This window comes from Pleurodeles waltl, chromosome 7 (assembly GCF_031143425.1).
Source record: "Pleurodeles waltl isolate 20211129_DDA chromosome 7, aPleWal1.hap1.20221129, whole genome shotgun sequence".
NCBI classification, from domain to species: Eukaryota; Metazoa; Chordata; class Amphibia; order Caudata; family Salamandridae; genus Pleurodeles; species Pleurodeles waltl.
This window is the reverse complement of record NC_090446.1, coordinates 1,335,463,247-1,335,482,069: the sequence shown is the minus strand read 5'-3', so window position 1 is coordinate 1,335,482,069 and position 18,823 is coordinate 1,335,463,247. Positions and strand designations below refer to the sequence as shown.

The following is an 18,823-nucleotide window of genomic DNA, read 5'->3' as shown; positions in this document are numbered from 1 at the left end:
GAGGACGCAGTGAGGAAGTGGGGTTGGGGTAGGGGATAGTTTTTAGGGGTGGGGTGAATTTAGGGCTTAGGGTGGGTGGGGGGGTGGTTTACTTAAGGGGATGATTTTAACGCTCAGGGTGGGTGGGAATGTCGGAGTAGTTTTGTTGTATGGGGCAGGGGATGGGGGTCAGGTTAGGGTTTTTATTAGAATTCAGGGCGGGTGGGGGGGTCAGGGTACTTTAGTTTCTAATGAAGAGGGTGGGGGTTAGGGTAGTATTATTTTAGGGCTCAGGGCGGGTGGAAGGTCGGGGTAGTTTAGGTATTAGGGTGGGGGTTGTTTTGGGTCTTAGAGGGGTGAGGGGGTTGTATGATAGAGCAACGCATGCCGTAGTGCATGCCGTTTCCACACATGCCTTTACTAGGCATGCTTTTACAACAAAATTAGTTCTAAAGGCATGAGTGGTAAAGGCATGCGGGAAAACAATGCAGTTGTGGTTCCGACAACGATGTTAAGGCATGCACTATTCATGCATGCGTGGTTCCATCATACAATCAAGTGTAGGGCTTGTCACGAGAAATGTACGAAGGTCCTTCTAAAAATGCTGTTATTGGTTCTTGAAAAGGTTGGGACTCCTGCTCAGTTATAGTACACAAGGAGCACTGATGGTGCCGCTACACTGAAGCCACCAGCTGAATTGGTACCTTCTGTTTTTTGTTTTAGTGCATAAGCACTAACCTATGAAGCTAGAAAATACATATTTTCCATTTCCAGGACTGGATCGAGGCCTTTATGTTTTTTAGAGTTATATTACATTATAGAACTGCTCCCTTCATGCTCAGATTGTTACATGCTGGCGCAAGAATAGTCCTTCTTTCCTAGAACCGGCTATATGATTATAACTGCAGATCAATGCCTAGACAGCATAGCAGTCTGGGATAATTAGTCTGGTATAATGTGAATAGAGACATTTTTCCTGGTCCAATGTGCTTCAAAACAACCCTTTGGCACTCGTTTTACCAAGCAATCCTTGGGAGTGGCTCCCCTAAACCGCACTCTAAAAGTGTATTTAAAATCTATTTCTTTTCATCAATGTTACTAACAATGTATTTGTAAGGACACATTCCATTAGGGAAGCCCGGACTCCCTGTAAAGACTGACTTATATCACATCAAGTTCTGTTTTGATAAAATGCACCTGTCCATGCTACTTTTAAGGTGCTCTCCAGTGAATGATGCCACAATAAAATTCAAAACCCAAGTAGAGGTCATCAGACAAAGCAGCATTCTGGAATTGTTGATGATTGTCAGTAAAGCCAGACTGCACAAAGATTTGTTCTCTATACTGGCAAATTCTGGCACCCCGTCTCCACCAGCCTTTGCATGGCGGTGGGACCGCCATGCAAAAGCCGGCAGAGAGGGGAGTCGTAATTCCCAGGGCGGTCAGACCGTGGCGGCTCCACCAGCGTCATAATGTGGAGGCCGGACCGCTGCTTTGGTGGTGGTCTGACCGCCACCAGGAGTCTGGCAGTCCCAGGACCGCCAGACTCGTAATGAGCACCTCAGTCTTATTCCCCACCATCCACATGCACTTTTGTCATCAAGGCATCCGTCACTTCAAGAAACAGACCCTCATGCTTGATGCTAGGACGATTCTGAACCTGGCACCGCTTCCCAGGCCTACTCCCAATTCTCCCTTCACTCACCTTGAAGCCAACATCACCCCTTTTGCAGCAAAGGCAGGTGAGAAGAAGAAAAACGAAGGCCAGAAGGCCTGAGCAGGAAATCAGGACCACAGCATAGGGTGGGGCAAGGGGCATCCGCCCTTGTGAAGAGCCATCTTAAAAGAGAAGAAGGGGGAAAGTGATGTTTATAAATCACAGCGTTTAGGGCATGGGTTTTATAACACAAAAGCCTTCTAATCTACATGGATGTTGACCTAGCTGTTATTTCCCCTCACATTTCTTTACCTAGAAATTCAATACAAAGCTATCTCGAACTATCGGGAGTTACACTTAAAATGCAAACAAACAATGTGTTGAGACCAAGTCACATCAGTTTCTGTGTGATTTTCCCTATTTAGCTAGCATTTTAAGGTTTTCAACCCATGCATTACTTCAACACAATAGCATCCATTTTTCCAATTAAGCCTGGAGCTCAAAGATCATTTGTGCATGTGGCCATTTTATACAGGAGGATACAGAATTGTTAGCCAAGTGCTGTTGATTGTTAAAAAGTGTGAGTAAATATATTTATATATTGAGCAATGAAGATCCGATAACTGTACTGTTCGAGTGGCTACTCCATCGTCATGAAAGCCACCACACTCTAAATAAGGCGGGGATGCAAGAGGGGGTGGGTGTGTCTGTTACAAGCTACCTCTAAGTGAGGCCCTAAGATTAACCAAGTGTCACGCCTAAATTATTTTAACACAAGTTAGCAGAAAGTATGATAGTAGGAACAGGGTAAAGTTGATACAGTTATAAAATCTGAAGTATTGGCTCTTTTCAGGGTTACTTAGAGAGGGACTCCTCATATCTGAGAGAGTGAAAGTATCTTTGCACTGCACAGTTCATTATTTAAGCCATTCTTTACTCTGTGGTTTTAGTTCAATTTGTGATTCTTGAAAAAATTTATAATATTTACCGATTGTATGCAGTTACGATTTCGTTTTTTGCTCATATAGGGATGAAATTCATGGAAATTCATGCATTTATCATCACAGTTTAAAATAAAGGTGTTTATTCTCCAGTCTCTGAGATATTGAGCGGCCATTCTATAGAGGCAAAAATGGCCAGGAGATACTTGTGATATCTGTATTCTGATCTTGCCTTATCTTACGTACCACTGCTAAAACACTAATTAGAGCTATATGTTTCCGTTTTTTCACATAGGAACTTGGGAATAAGCTTGCTCTTACATCTAGTGCATCTCTTCGAGACAAGTATCATTAACTTGGGTAATATTAACATGTATTATTTATAGTACATAGAAATGGCAGAAGTGTGGTACGACAAGCTATATAAAACAAGTTATTTTTATTATTGTATGATTATTATTATGTGTTATAATTTATTGTTTATTATCACCATAGTCTTCAATCAACATCATCAATGACATTATTATTAAGTACTTTTTCTATACGTTACATGGAATACAATTTTCACATTTCTCCCCTTTCACAAAAAACTAGCATTTTGTAAAACAATTTATGTTTATCTATGACAAGCACCATCTAGTCATGTGGGATTTGCCCTAAATACATGATACCATAATAATTGAATTGTGTTGATCAACATATAGGTAAATCAAGAGGTCTATATTAATAGTTCGGCCAGTAAGCAAAAACATAATTTGGTTATAGTCTCTGTATGATCAATTACCTCAAAAGAGTTACTATGGAACTTGAGTATTCAATATTCCACCTGCAAATCCCTTGCTTAGATAAGAGTGTTTGACTAATACAGGTATTAATTTTGTCATAAATTTGATGATGTAAAGAAAATAACACAGACTCTATTAACTAAAGTAGTGATCATTTTTAATAGATTATTTCACGGGACACCTGATGGGTGAACTATTTCATTTGCAAGGTTTTCCTTTGCAGGGACCAGGTGTCAAAAGCATTGGAATTAGACCCTTGTGTATTAAAAAGGTCGGTGGTGCAAGTGCATGTGAAATCTTTAGTAAATGAGGGCCTAAATGTAGCAAAAAACTAAAAGCTTTGTTTAGAGTTCGGTAAATGGGGTACTCTATCACAAAACTGGGAGATGTTATGTCCACCATATTCCAAGTACATGTTAGCCTTTGGCAGTTGTAATACGGCAGACAAGATATCTGCCATTTTTGATATAGTGTGTAGGGCACAGAGAAAAAGTGATGAAGAGCACAATGCTACATGTTAAGATATGAGATTAGATGATAAGGTGTGCCATATAAACATCTAGACCAAGATCTATACAATTCACAATGCAGCAGTCCATTAAATAGAGATGACGCAATTACTTAATGGAGAACACATAGGTCAATACAGGTGAAGACACGAAATACCCCAAGCACACCATAGATGTAAATGAGGAAACAGTGGTAGTCAGTGTTTCAGTGTGGAGAGTGAGAAACCCTAATTACACTAGTGTAGATCGAAGTTGTGGTGACCTAGTGATTGGAATTAAACTAGTAGAGGGAGATTTCCAACTCATTTGACAGGGTCTCTGAGTTAGGAGGTCTTTAAGCTTGGATTGGAAATGGCTACTAGCTATTCATCACAATGTCAATATCTTTATTCACTTAAAATTTATTTTTTCTGAATAATTCCTTTTATAAGCATTTCTTTTTTATAGGCAGTGTGAACATTATAGCATTTTAATCATCAATGTAACATAAACAGCATTAGATGACTCCCTATATCATGGGAAGGTCTTGTGCAAGTATACAAAATATGTAAAATTACAAGAAATGGTGCCAACATTCAAGGTAGAGACTACAGTGAAAGTGTTGGGAAATAAGTGCATCTAAGTGTAGAAGAGGGTCAAGTCGTTTCACTATTCAAATACATGGCGGGTTTTTACTAGTGGTTACATTGACTGATTAACCATGTCATGAATATCATGTAAGTGAAAGCAGTGTGCAAGTGAGTTGTCACCTTAGGAATTTTTAATAGCGGATGTGTCTCTGTCAGGTGCCTTAAAAAAGGAAAATAAATAAAAGGGGGTGGATGGGCAAAAAGAGTGTTTTCAGGAGTTTGAAATCCCTCTACTCCCCCCCCCCCTTTTATTTATTTTCCCTTGTGCCTACGGGGCAACAATAGGAAAAGAGTAGACCATGGCCAAGAGTTGTCAGCAGTATTAATTTCAATGATTGAGTTATATGGATAGTGAAGACAAGGATATGGGGTGATTATGTATCATGGCCAAGCAAGCATTGCATTAGGGGGTGTGATAAACTGCATAAGAGGTAAATATGTGTTGAGTTTGTCAAGGTCAGTCTGTCATTGAATAGCCAAGTGGAATATAATACATTTTCGTCAAAAGTCCTAGCAATTTAGTGGGGACAAGAAGTGACCCCCAAATCTCTTCAAAGATGTGTTCTTGATCACTAATCCTCTAAATCAGCTGTTCATGACCCACAATGATGAATAATCATTTGATGCTGTCCTCGTGCATCAGAGTCATTGGAGATTCTTATCTTCTTAGGATGCAAATCATTACAATAGCTATGGATGTCGAGAACCATCAGCATGCCTGGTATTTGCATTACATTATGTTGTAAGGCATAATGGCTTTTTAAAATGTAATGTCATATTCATTAGAATTCACACGAGTGAGCCATTGTTTGCGGTGTAGTCTCCAACAATTAGGTGAAGTTTATGCTATGTGTTTATCCTTTGATATTTTACAGTTAGGGACTGAAATTGTCTACACTCCCTTAAAACAGTTTCCTGTCTTAAATATATATTCACAGAACTGCTCTGTTATTCCAAATTGCAAACTTTTTCTGTAAAACTACAAGACATATCAAGTTCTAGATAATGCATTTTGATTGTTAAACAGGTATATCTTTTGACCTAGTTGCTGAAAGAAAAGGAAAGTTTGTCCGAGCCAATTCCATCATTAATTAATTTCTTAACTTAGGTTTATCTTATTAAAGTAGGGACATTTTTATGTAGCTAGTTTAAGCTAGAAAAGACGAGGCACCTGCACCTTGTAGGCTAAAATAAGAGTAACATATTAATTCCCACATGTGTGTCTGCATGTTTTTAAAGGTGGGACCAGCTGCTTCAGTTCTTTTGAAATGTATGTCTTTAGTATAGTTATTATGGGTGTTTGAATCTCCTCGCAAGTTTCTAAGTAGGTGTTGGCAGGTTTATAACAAGGCAACATGCACTGCCACAATCACGTTTAGCTCCAAAAGTGGTAAAACTCTTCTAGTAGGTGTTCGGAATTCCTATTCTTCGTTTCATTTCAAAATGCAGAACATGTACATATACATTCGTTCTTCATCAAAGCTCTTGGAAAGTGGCAAAACTAACTTAAAACCTAATGACCACCATGGGCAACTTTCCTGTGTAACATCCAGAGAAATCCAAAGCATCTTCCTGAACATGAAAATAACACTCCGCTCTACTATATCCATGGCTCTTCCAGTCATGGCAACCAGTACATATGGCACTGTCCTCCAGCATGAAAAACATTAAAGCACTCTGGACTCAGCTTTGTTAACTAAGTTGAGCTGCTTCTCCTCATTCTATGCAGTATTCAAATTCTCCTTGGTACCTCTGGTTTACCTGGGAGTTGACATAGGCCACAGCAATTCCAGATCCATCTGTGTACCATGTGAGGTACATCTTAGCCTGTGCCATCAAACTCACCTGAAGGAAAGGGGGTGCTAAGGTTTTTATGTCTCCTGAATATAAGGAGGCAGCCATTCTAGTTTAATGGGAAGATATAGTGGATTGACATGCAGTACTCTGACGTGTGTTGTTTTGCAAGTGAAGCAGACAGATCACCACTTTAGTTCACCAGCTAGCTGCACCGATCTTGTTGGGATTGTTTGTAGGCCGCATCAAGCGAGTCCATTCATTTGAGCCATGATGCATGATCAGTTACCATGATAGAGGTATTATGGAACTCTATTATTAAGTGTCCTAATCACAAAACCTTTGCTTAGGCAACAGTGTTTGACAAACACTGGTAATTATGTAATCATAAAGTAAAAGTGGCGATGTAAAGACAATGACACGTGGTTCATTAAGCTTAAAAACACACCTCTGAAAATGGTTTACCGGCAAATGAAGCCACTGTTTTTTTAAACTGTATTAAGTAATGATCATTCCAAATAGATTCTGTGACATAATATCCAATAAGAGAACTACTTTATTTACATGGTTTTTACTGTGGCATAGCATGTGGTATTAATCAATTTCAGGAACTGGATCCTACAAACTTTGAAGACATAAAATTGGTGCTGGTCAGAAAAGGGAAATAATAATAATAATAATTATTATTATTATTATTATTATTATTATCATTATAACATGTTTGTTTATTGCTCAGCCAATCAAGAGCTAATTTATGTTCCATTTCCTGATATGTATTCCTTGTCATCTTTGAATCACTATAGATATAATGTACAAAGATTATACATACTTATAAATAATGCTGTTGTTGTTTGTACTCCCAGGAAAGCTGAAACTTACTACCTGAAATGGTATATGTCTGGAAAAAGTCAAAGATTTACTTCTGTCAAGGGAATGAGTAAAATCCCTTTCCAGGATAATATTCTGAATCACACACACTCTAAAATGGTGCAGGTGCAGGTTTTTAACTTTTTCTGTTATTTGGGCCTTTAGATGGTAAAATAAGCCACAACAACACAATCTATTTTATTCGATCGATACAAATCTCCTTCATCTTTCGCAGAGCACTATTTGCTCTTGTAAAAAAAAGATAATAACTAGTTTAACACCTTGAAGAAGAACTTGCTTGGTTTAGTTCATCATTTGGATGGTTGATATTATCTGTAAACTCTTCACTTGATTATATCACATATTACAATCAGTCAAACAAGTACCTTTCTATTTGTACAGCCAGTTCAGAATTGTTGGTAACCCCACAAAACTTTGCTTGTTAGCTACAGTTTAATATTAGTTATACGACCTTCATATTGTTTCAAAAATATTGCCGGTCGTTACTATTGCTGCAAAAATATTTGAATGCACAGATTAGCGTGGAACATATCACAGGTAAGAATACAAGTTGTTTTTACTTTGTTAATAAGTGTTTAGTATTTTTTTATTTAATATTGCTGCATAAGATATTTTGTTAGGGTTTTTAAATGTTTTTTTTTTTTAGTTTGAGTGTTATAAGTTGTTATTATTTGATAAATATTTACAATTATTTTTGTATAGTTCATTTATTTGTTCAGTTAAAGGATTTTTTTTTTTTTATTGCTTGAGCTTTGTTGCACTCCTTTACTTCTTTAGATTTGCAGCACGCCTTCATTCAGCGCCTTGAGACCCTATGGGTGATTGATTGATTGACTTTTGGTGGATTGTTGGATTTGTTGGGGAGTTGGGTGGGAAGTGTATTATCACATATGTGTTATAATATTCAATAAGCTGTCATTTGTTTATTTACATTGGTTACATGAATTATTATGTTAACATAAATATGTACATTTTTGCTTTGCCAGCTATTAGTTTTATATGTTATATTAATTAGTACTTTTAATCTAATGTTTGAGTGTTGTTTCACTTTTTTATTTGTCCTGTTATTGGGTTTGTGGTGGAGTAGGATGGGTAGTATTTAAATAACTATATGTAGGTAATTTTTTATGTGATTAAGTTATTTTTAATTAGCTAATGTGATTATAAACAAAGTTACATATTATAATTACTTTTTTCAATTTTTAAAATATTAGTTATTTTGACTGCTGCTCTGGTTGGAGTGGGAACAGTATATCTTACAGCTAACAAGGAAAACAATTCCCTCCCAATTTTGTTACGTTTGGGTTGGGAATAATATATCTGACCCCACAGTTTGGAGTTTTTGGGAATAGTGTATCTGACCTGACTAAAGCTCAACTTGTCCTGTATTGCTGTTGGAGTGACAATACTAAGTCTGATTTTCTTTGATACATGTGTTTTTGGTCAAATTGTGTTTGAATGGAGTTATGTTGGTATACGATAATATATTTTTAATGTTTATTAGATTGGAAAAAAACTATATATACTATCTCCTTGTACCTAAGTTGCTGATATAGTCTTATTAACGTGTGTTAGATATTTGTATTTAAAGTTGTTATTGTTTTATATTTTCTTTCACATTTTTAGATTTTGTAATTTAGTTTTATATGCATTTTATATATAAATATAGTTTTATGATGTTATATTTTGTTTCATGTATTTGAAATATGTAAGTTTTACTGTTTCATACATTTTCGTTTTAGTTAAATTATTTTAAGAATTGGATATTTGTATTTTTTAGTGATTGTATATATTGTTAGAAGTTTATAATTATTAATAGTTTATTTTATGTAATTAAATGTTAATCCAGTGATTTTTATTATGTTGCATTAATTTTGTATAGCTTTATTCACTGAATTCAATGTTACTTATTATATATATATCACTCTCAAGTTATCAAATGTATCTTTACATTTTCTTTATTACATATTTTTTCTTATTTTAATGGATGTAAATTGTATTTATCTTGTTTACATTATTATAATGTAAACTACTTTTAAACATACATACTTTCCTATTTCATGTCGCTGTTGTGGTCCACTATATTTATGTAGTTATGATATGTGCATATAATGATATTTATCATCTCAATATTATGTCATAAGGTTCTTGGACTCATATCAGCCTTACCAAGGTTTACATTGTCGATCACATTGCTGCTGATTGTACATTTAAAAATTGCCCTGCATATTTATTTGTTTTGGTTGCATCAGTAGAATGTTTATCACTGATTCAATGGACAACTATTCTGTGTTATCTTCTCATTTTCAGGCTGACACATGTGGCAACACTTACAGTTCTCACCCTATAGTGCAATTTTGACAATCCATACTAACTGTCCCTCAATTGTGGTTCAGCTGTCTTCTCCAAGACATACTTAAAACAAGTGGCAATTTTTTACTTTTCTACCATAACACTTGATTAATAAGGCCCAAGGCAATCCAAAGATAGAGACAATTGGCACATTCCAGGCACATCCTGTATTTCTTCACGTCGCCTAAAGACTAGTTTTCTTCAATGCCTTGACACACACAAACACATCCTAGCTGATATGTAATCTCTTGCACGGTGTCATACAAAAGTTTGAACTTTCACTGTTGCATAATTTGGGGAAATGTGCAAGTTACACGAGTATAAATGGGTGTTCCAAATAATATTTGCTTGCAGGTGCATAGATATGTTAAATGTGGAAATTATACTTACAGAAGAACTTATTTAAAATCATCTTTGGTGGCACCTGTTTTATTCTCTCACCTATTGTTACAAAGTTTAGCTACATTATGAAGTTACATATATCATCCTTCTGCTATACATTATTATTTGTTTTGTCTGTTAAAGCCTCAAAGTTTAAAAAATGGCACTACATAAAAAATGCAAAACAGTAACACAACCAACTTGTAGAACAGACCATGGAGATATCCTGGTCAGTGTTATTCTGTATAGTGTGTGTGTAGGCCAGGAGATGTTATATTGGGAATCATCTGCTAAAACATGATAGAAAAATACTTCAGGGTCTTTTCTAAGTAAAATCACATGGGCAAGCATACAGCCTATGGAATGTGATGAGGTCCTCCTGGAAGAAAAAGAGGGACTCTAGATGTGCTTCCTCCATATTGGGGAATGGCTGGCATGCGCATGAACAAACTGACAAGAAGTGTCAATGTGCAGTGTGTAAGATTGTAGTTTGATATAGTATCCTGGTTGAAGCATACTCTGAATTTCATCATTTTCCTAGGATTATGATTTTACAAGATAAAACATTCACAGGTGTTTCTGAACCTTCCTGAAGTATTGGTAATAGAAAAGGTGTCAAACGCCCGTTTGATGCTCACAACAGTCTCATTATGATAAGACAACCTCTGTGAAGTGGTGCAACTCAAACACTCCCAAATACATTTTTGAGATTCTAGAAATTGCTGAATGTCACGTTTTGAAAACTTCAGGTTGCTACAGGTGAAAATGACTCTCAAATTATTGAGTGAAGGGAGAGTTCATGTCCTTTTGGCATGAGAGGCCTGGTCTTATATTCTCCAATTGCTTCGACCCATTTTAGAATGTAGAATGTAGGACTCATAAATTGCCCCCTGATTGTCCCCGAGGGGTAACCCTCCACCTCTTTTGGGGTACAACCTTCAGGTTGTACCCAAGGAATTAGGTCTTTGACCCATCTGAATTACAGACCAAGGTTCTAGATGATACAAACCCTGCTAATTTTTTCCACCAGAAATAAGGACTTCCTGGGAATAAAATGTTGAATCAATAAATCAATTGCCTATAGCTCTGAATTTACAATGATCCAAAGACTGAAGGACCCTCTAACCTAACAAAGGCACATCAAGCTTTCCTGTAAGGGGGTATGCTTGAAACTTTCCAGCTGCAACCACGAGTCAACAGGTTATAAAACATTTTTGGAAAAATATTGGAGGCCTCTGGTAGTAAATTTGCTCTCCTAAAAATGCCTTTTTTCTCTATTGGTTATCATCATTAGGGTCCACGGATAGCCTTTTTGCTAGGCGTGGCATCTGTACCTAGTAATGTTATGTATGATTTATGAAAAAAAGTAAATTAAAGAAAATTGTTAGTACCTCATGTAACAGGTTACATGGCTAGCATCTGTGGCCCAAAAAAGACTGTATGGCTTAGGGAAAAAGCCACCTCTTTGAGACCTTAAAGGAGAATTTCAGGATAATAGATGGGATCTCACACTGAGTAGCTTCTTTTACATTTTTTGGATTAACATTAGATAAAGGAACAAAGGAAGATAAAGTAAAATGTTCAGGATCACAGCATGTGGTCATCTTTAATAAGGACCTTAAGCAGTGGATTCCTTTCCTTCTCTTTTTCACAGCAATAACAAAGAAGGAAAGGAGGAAACAAACAAGAAAGAAAGAAAGAAAGAAGGGTTTATCAGACATTTAACGTAAGCAACCTTAAAACCAAGATTTGGGTGCACATGGGATTTTGTGCCCAAATCGTGACTCCGAGTGGTTATTACTGGAGATGGGAGGGGGTGTTTGCGAGGGCGTGACCAGGACAATTGTTTTCAGTTAAAACTTGGTGGCACTGATGCAGTTAAACACTGCACACGTTGAGTTTACGTACCACAGCATTGGGAAACATGCACAGCATTTTTGCATTCTCTTCAATTCTGAGGTGCAGAACTTGGAATGAACGGTAATACCATACCCAAGAAATGTTGCACCATTCAGTACTTGCCTACTGCAGCATTGCTCTAACTGCAATGGGTGAAGCTAAGGCATTGGTTTGGTGCTCACTGTGCCACAGGACTCAAGATGCACATCAGTGATGAGGCTGATCAAGGATGAAACGGCTTGGAGCTTCTCATGCTTCTCTCTAGAGGGAATTCAGGCAGGAAGTCTGTGCGGAACTATTCCTACTGGAGCAGGACTCTGATCTGCAAATAGGTGGCCATTATCTGGAGTAGCACAGTGGACAAAAAATGATGGGCAGGAATAGGGCCCCAAGCGATTGCCAGTGGCTGAAACTTTGACAAGCATTCCGCTTATCAGCTTTGTCTTTCAACGAAACACAGTGGATAGTCTGCAGCTTTGCACTGTGTTCCACTAAAATATAGGAAACAGGGCCCACGATCTTTTGCTTCGATTAGCCCACGGATACGTTGCCGAGTGCATACCCTGTAACTGGGCATTGTGTGCTCCACTCGGGCATGTTCAACAGACAATGGACCACATTCAGAATTTGGTGGGTGGGATTTTGTCAGTCACGGATGCGGGCGACTTTACATTTGCCACGCTGACAAACTACTGTCCACAAAATTGAAAGACCATCACAAGTCCAACGCAGTCCTCTGTACCATTAGAGGAACCTCTGTCAAGACGGTTCCTCTGAAAGTAAAAAAAAAGTTTGGTGGGTGGTTCCTGCCAATTCTGATAGGCTGTCCAGCAAACTTATTGTTTTTCAAAAAGGAACTTACAAAGTGAAAGTGTGTTTTTGAAAAACGAATAAATAAAGACCCCACCACGCTCACCCATGTAGGTTTTCTGTTCCCCGAGTGTGGGGGGATTATTTTAATTTTCTGTCCATCACAGGAAAAAAACAGGCAGTGACAGTCAGAAATAAAGCCATCACATTGTCAGTCCTAAACATGGTGGGTGGTCTGATAGCTTATCTCTAACGGCCTCGACTCTGTCAGGTGAGTGGAGTAAGTTTTCCGATGAATTAGCCAACAATGAACACCTCTAAATCTGGCGCTGTGTCAGTAGACCATGTTGAGTGTACTTTCTGGCACATGCACTTGTGGAACTGTTTCCTCCCTAACGTGCCTCATGAAATTTAATTTGTATGTTGCCCGTCACCACACTTCGTGTATTTTTTATCGGTGACGTCATGTGTAAGGTCACGAGTTACACACTGACGGAGATAAGTCGTTTGCGCTGTTAACTGATGTATGGCTCTGGGCTGCATTGAGTCCTAGAATCCAGCTTACCCATGCAAAATGCATTAAACGTCCCAGGCAACTACTCACCGTTCTCAGCAGGTGCTGCCAGGGCCTTCTCGGGGTTAAAATACGACATGGAAAAGAGCAAGCAGAGCAGGGACTGCCACCTGAGCATCTTAGGGTGCCGGCCTCAAGGTTACGGGGAGATCAGGCCCTGCTGAGGAAGCACAGAGAAGCTCAGGATCGGGGTGAACAGAAACACATGAATACAGATACACACACAACAACACACACAACAGGTGTGGTGTGCTCTCTTAGGGTCCCAGCCTCAGAGTTCAGTGGAAGCTCAGGCCCTGCTGAAGAAGGAAAGACGGACGCAGGGTAATTGTGACGGGGTAGCATACAGATACGAACATCACACACCTCAAGAAACACACACACATGCACACACAGTCCAGCTGCCACCTAAGCATCTTTGGGAGCCATCCTCGGGGTTCAGGCGGAGTCCAGGCCCTGCTGAGCAAGCACATAGAAGCTCATGACGTGTGACCAAATAGGCACCAGTGCGCACACACACACACTCATCAGGCCGAGGTAGCCACCTGCGCATTTTAGGGCGCCACTCTTGGGATTCAGGGCAAGCTCAGGCCCTGCTTAGGACGGACACACAGGCTCAGGGCCTGCGGGAATGGATACATACCAGTATAAATACACACACACCTATCGCCCCAGCACACACACACCCCTACAGCTGCCACGCTATCACCTTAGGCGCCACCTTTAGTGTTTTGATGGCTGCAGGCCCTGTTTAGGACAAACACGCAGGCTCAGGGGTGCAGGAATTGATACACATCAATATAGACCCTCAGGGAACACACAGAATAATGGCTGACGCCTGGGCACCTGTGAGCGCTGGCTTCAATGCTTTGAGCGGGAGACCCATGCCTTGCTTAGAACGCACAAAGAGGCTCGGGACCTGTGAGAATGTATGCACACCTACACGGGGGGATACTCTCCCGCACACACACACCTGTACAAGCGCATACTCTCGCGCACACTCACAGCTCAGTCAGACTCCTATGCATTTTATCATAGAACAGCGCCAATCTGGGATTCGGAGGGATATGGCCCTGATGCTGCCGAGAAAGCACAGGCGGGTCACGGGTGAGCAGACCCGGATACACACCGGCACAGACAGACACATAGCCGAGAATGCCACCTTAGGATCTTACTGTGCCACGTCGGGTTCAGCGGGAGGTCAGTCCTGCTGAGGAAGCACACAGGCTCGGGGTCGTAAACCCGGACATGCGCAGTTAAAGGCAGCAAGGCCCACACGTGCAGAGCAGTGGCTGGCGAATGGGAGTCTTAGGGCACCAGCCTCGGGAGCAGGTGAAGGCCACACCCTAGTGAGGAAGTAAAGATGGGGCGTGGATCTGTGAGACACTACACACATGCAGTACATTATATACAGAGAAGCTTCTGCCAGAAGGTCAGAGAGACTGTGAGTTCATGCACATACAATACACACATACAGAGATGTTTCTGCCAGGAGCAGGTGATGCCCAAGACCTGCTGAGAAAGCACAGGTGAGGCATGGATATGTTAAACTCCACACATATACAACAGACACACACACTTATGGGCAAATTTAGGTACATTTTATGCAACACAACGCAGCAAGGCAACTTCCTGTTCTGCGGTACATGAAAGGAAGACAGCAGAAGTGAGCTGTATCAGCTAAGATGAGGCGCCTTTCTGCTGCCTTCTAACACTGGCGCATTGCATGCAGCCTAGTGCCAGCGCAGGCACCCTCAAACCATGGTACATGGGTGTGTGTGTTACACGCAGGATTGTTTTGTGCAGGAAGTGACACTTTTTCTTGCACAAAAACTATCCTTAACGACATTTTCCTCTTTCTGCATGTGCTGCATTTCGCAGCACACATAGAGAAAATAAAGAGAAATATAAATGTATTTCTTCTTGTTGCACCTCACTGGGGAAGGTGTAGCATTTTCATTAATTCCCAGGTTTACTAGTCTTTGTAAATCTGGAAATGGGCCAAAATCCATATATGGATATATGGGAACGCCAATGCTCCACTCATGGAATGCCTTCCCAATGCAAAGTTTCTTTGTATTTACTAAACTATGCAAAGCCACACAATTTGGCTTTGCTTGGCTTAGTAAACAATAAAAATGGTTATGCTTCAGAACTGTCCCACAAAAGTGATGCAACTCCGATGCAAAATCTTAGTAAATCTGCCCCACAAAGAGGGTTCTTCCAGGAGCAGGGGGTGGCCAGACTCTAATGTGGAAGAATGGGTGGGCCATGGATCTGTTAGATTCTACACACATGTGGTACACATACACACAGAGAGGGTTCTGACACCTGGGCATCTTTACATGAAACCTTTGCACAGGCAGAGGTAGGGTCAAATGGGCTTCAAACATAGACTCAGACACAAAGAAACATCAATTAACATCAATTAACTCACACAAACGTATACAGAGAAACACAGAGACATAGACTACAGAAGATGTCACACCACTCACTTACTTACAGACACACAGACAAATACAGAAAAATACCTAAAGATATGGCAAACACAGACAATAACACAAACATAGGCACACACAAAAACACAGGAAGATTCACATACGTCAATGCATATACAGACGCACAGGTACATGTCACACCATGGCATAAACCCACAGAAGCAAATACAAGGCAGGCAGTCAACCACATACATCCTCACTCACACACACAACACATCCCACAGGCACACAAAGAGATGTTAACATAGAAATAGACACCAAAAAAGTAACACATATTTGTGCACACAGGTATACAAGTGTTACATTGGGTTGATTAATATTAGTTCAAGCCAAGAGCTGAATCAGTTATTGGCTACATATACCAATAAAAAATCAATATTACTATATCGAAATGTATACCTCTATGTGTCTAAATCAAATCTATTATGCCTATATCTGCTGCTGTGTGTATATTTATATATATACGTATATCTATGCTTGTGTGTAAATAGTATGTGCTAATGTGCTTTTACTGCACAAAACATAGCGATATAAAAACCCTATTTCACATGACGTGGAAAATATTTGAGGGTTCGCTCTGAAATATGGTTCCATTATCATAATGATGGCCCCATCCCAATCTGCAGAGGTTTACCATTGGCACAGCTACAAGAATTATGTGGCTTCTGAGACTAAATTATGTGGCAAAAAACACAAATTATGCACCACATTCTCTGGCAGTATAATATTCATACCTTTTAGCTGGAAACAAAATTTCTGGTGAAATGTGCAAGTTATGCAAATCATGTGGCCAATTGTGTGAAAAATGCAGTAATTATGCAATAACTACTGCAGCTATTGAGTCGCATAAAATACACTGGCCGTCACATTGCACTTTGGTTTAGCAAGTGTATTTATGAAAGGTAAAACGGAAATTAAGCCTTCTAACTCTAATTAGTACCCCTGGTTGGCTACACTTTGAATAAAACAGCTTTTTCAGGGTAAGTATCCAAATGTAAACGTAATATAAAGATGCCACTTAATAGATAACCTAATTTCATTCATTATTGCCACCCTCGAGATCTAGAGCTATTTCTAACGTACTCAACTCTCAGCCTCGTGATTTATGATGTCACCGTAACTCCTCAATGGCTATATTGGACCATATGAGATGAGAACCTCTCTCTCTATATAAGATATATTTCCATATCAATCTATACAAATGTAGATATGCAACAAAACATAGCAGAGGGAGACTAGAATTCAAGTGCCAAGATTGAATCCACAGTTCGATGTGTAAAATACGTAAATTACTAAAATGATTAGATTACACACGCGCACACGCATAATCGAGGGTACCCACAGACGCGCGGTCACATACGCACCAGCCGTGGCCATGTGAATGGCCGAATTGACCTGATGGGACTGATAAAGAGAGAGGGAGGGACAGACAAGTGCAGCTCACCCACAAGAGGCGCCGGGCCTGCCTTACCTGCGTCCCCCGTAATCCAGCAGCATGGTAGTCCCCGGTTCTGCCTGCCGTACTTCTGGGGACATGCCGTCTTGGTCCGGGGAGTGGGGAGGCGAAGGACCGCGAACCCAAAACCATCCGTCGAGCGGCAAAGCCCAAAACCATAGAAGAATTAAATAAACCTGCCCCCCTCCGTCGGTTTTTTCTCCATCCCACCGGGAGATCGAAAAGACTCACAGACATAGGGGCCCGACAGCAACGGCGGTGGACGTCCCCTGCATCGCTGTTCGCGGACATAAATTTACTCGAGGGCGGAATGGAACAAAGCTTAAGGGAACAGAAATAAATAATATGAAATAAAAAGGTGGAACGGGTCTAATTTCTCCGGTGTGTGTTGCAGGGCCTCTGCTAGCTAATGGATGGAGCACCGCCCACTTGCCTTGGACTGCAGAACCTCCCATTGGCTGTGTGCTGTGTCCGTCAGGGATATAGGGACGGAAAGGAAGACGGAGAGGGTGTCGCCATGGAGACCTTCTCCGTGGTACCAACCTCAGCATCAGCATAAGCAGCAAGCACAGACGATGGCCTAGAGAGGGAACGGCAGGAGCAATTATTCCTCCGCTACTATCCACGGCATATTTGAAAATGAAGTGGGAGAGGATGCAAGAGGGGCAGTGGGGGTGAGGAGGTTGGCACGACCCTGACGCAAGGGGCGGGGGGCTAAGTTCCGATAGGAGGTCGTCGGTTCTGCTACAGAAGGTCCATAAATCTGCAGACAAAGGGATGGCGCTGTCACAGGGGTTTTTCGAGCCGCGAGGACCCACGGTTTTTTGTGACCACATTTCGTAGTTACCTTGGCATGACACAAAGAGACAGTAGGAAATATGCATCTTAAGTGTTCTAAGGGAAGTCTCTTTTAACCCCACACAACTTCAACACTCCCTAAGTTTGAAGGTAAGACCATGGTCGTCACTAAGGGGTTGCTAAGGGTCCCAGTTACGACCCCTGGCTTGCCCTTTGCGACCCCTGTGCTCAGAGGTGGAAAAACCAGTGCCAGGAATACAGTGGCATTTCGTCCTTATGGACTTCAGTTGTAGCTTCACTCTGTTTTCTCTCAACGTTTTTTTAATTACACTAACAGTGAATAATGCTTCATTATTCACTGTTAGTGTAATAAAAAGGGATGACAATTAGCTGAAATATGGCCTTCCCTGGCAGCTGAAGTACAGTAAAAATGTGCTTCTAAATGTATGTTGTGTGCGTGCTTGCGGGTGAGTGTGTGTTTACTTGAGAAGTGTAACTGTGTGTATATGTAAGCATGTGTGTGTGAGTGAAATTGGAAGGTCAAAGGGCGTGTGATGTCACTGCCGCTATCCCTGGCATTTTGATGAATTGATGTTCATGGGTAAGAGGAACAGGAAGATATCATGAGCGTTGCAGGATCACAAAATTTGAGCAGGTTGGGTAGCTGGGAATAAAAGCCAGTCCTCTGGTTTCAGTCCCCAGTTTAGTTACTGCAGTACTTGCTCGGTTGTGTGTTTGTGCTTTGAGGCAATGCGCCTTGGGACTCTTGCAAGGCTTGGGGTCAGTGTAGTTATAAGAGAGACGATTTGGACTGTGTGTATGCATAGTATACGTCCTTGTTTCACGATATGCCACTTCACACCACTCAGGCTG

General features: G+C 40.4%; 1 protein-coding gene across 1 annotated transcript in view; it reads right to left on the bottom strand.

Annotated features, from left to right (window-relative positions):
* LMTK3 (lemur tyrosine kinase 3) overlaps positions 1 to 17,599 on the bottom strand; it is a 200,960-nt gene extending 183,361 nt beyond the window's left edge. The window contains exons 1-3 of the mRNA XM_069200686.1: positions 17,168 to 17,599; positions 13,229 to 13,358; positions 1,685 to 1,818 (exon numbers count right to left, since the gene is read on the bottom strand). Coding sequence (XP_069056787.1) covers positions 1,685 to 1,818; positions 13,229 to 13,316 — 222 coding nt within the window. The 5' untranslated portion in view covers positions 13,317 to 13,358; positions 17,168 to 17,599. The remainder of the gene's footprint in view (positions 1 to 1,684; positions 1,819 to 13,228; positions 13,359 to 17,167) is intronic.
* Between the last annotated feature and the right edge of the window lie 1,224 nt (positions 17,600 to 18,823).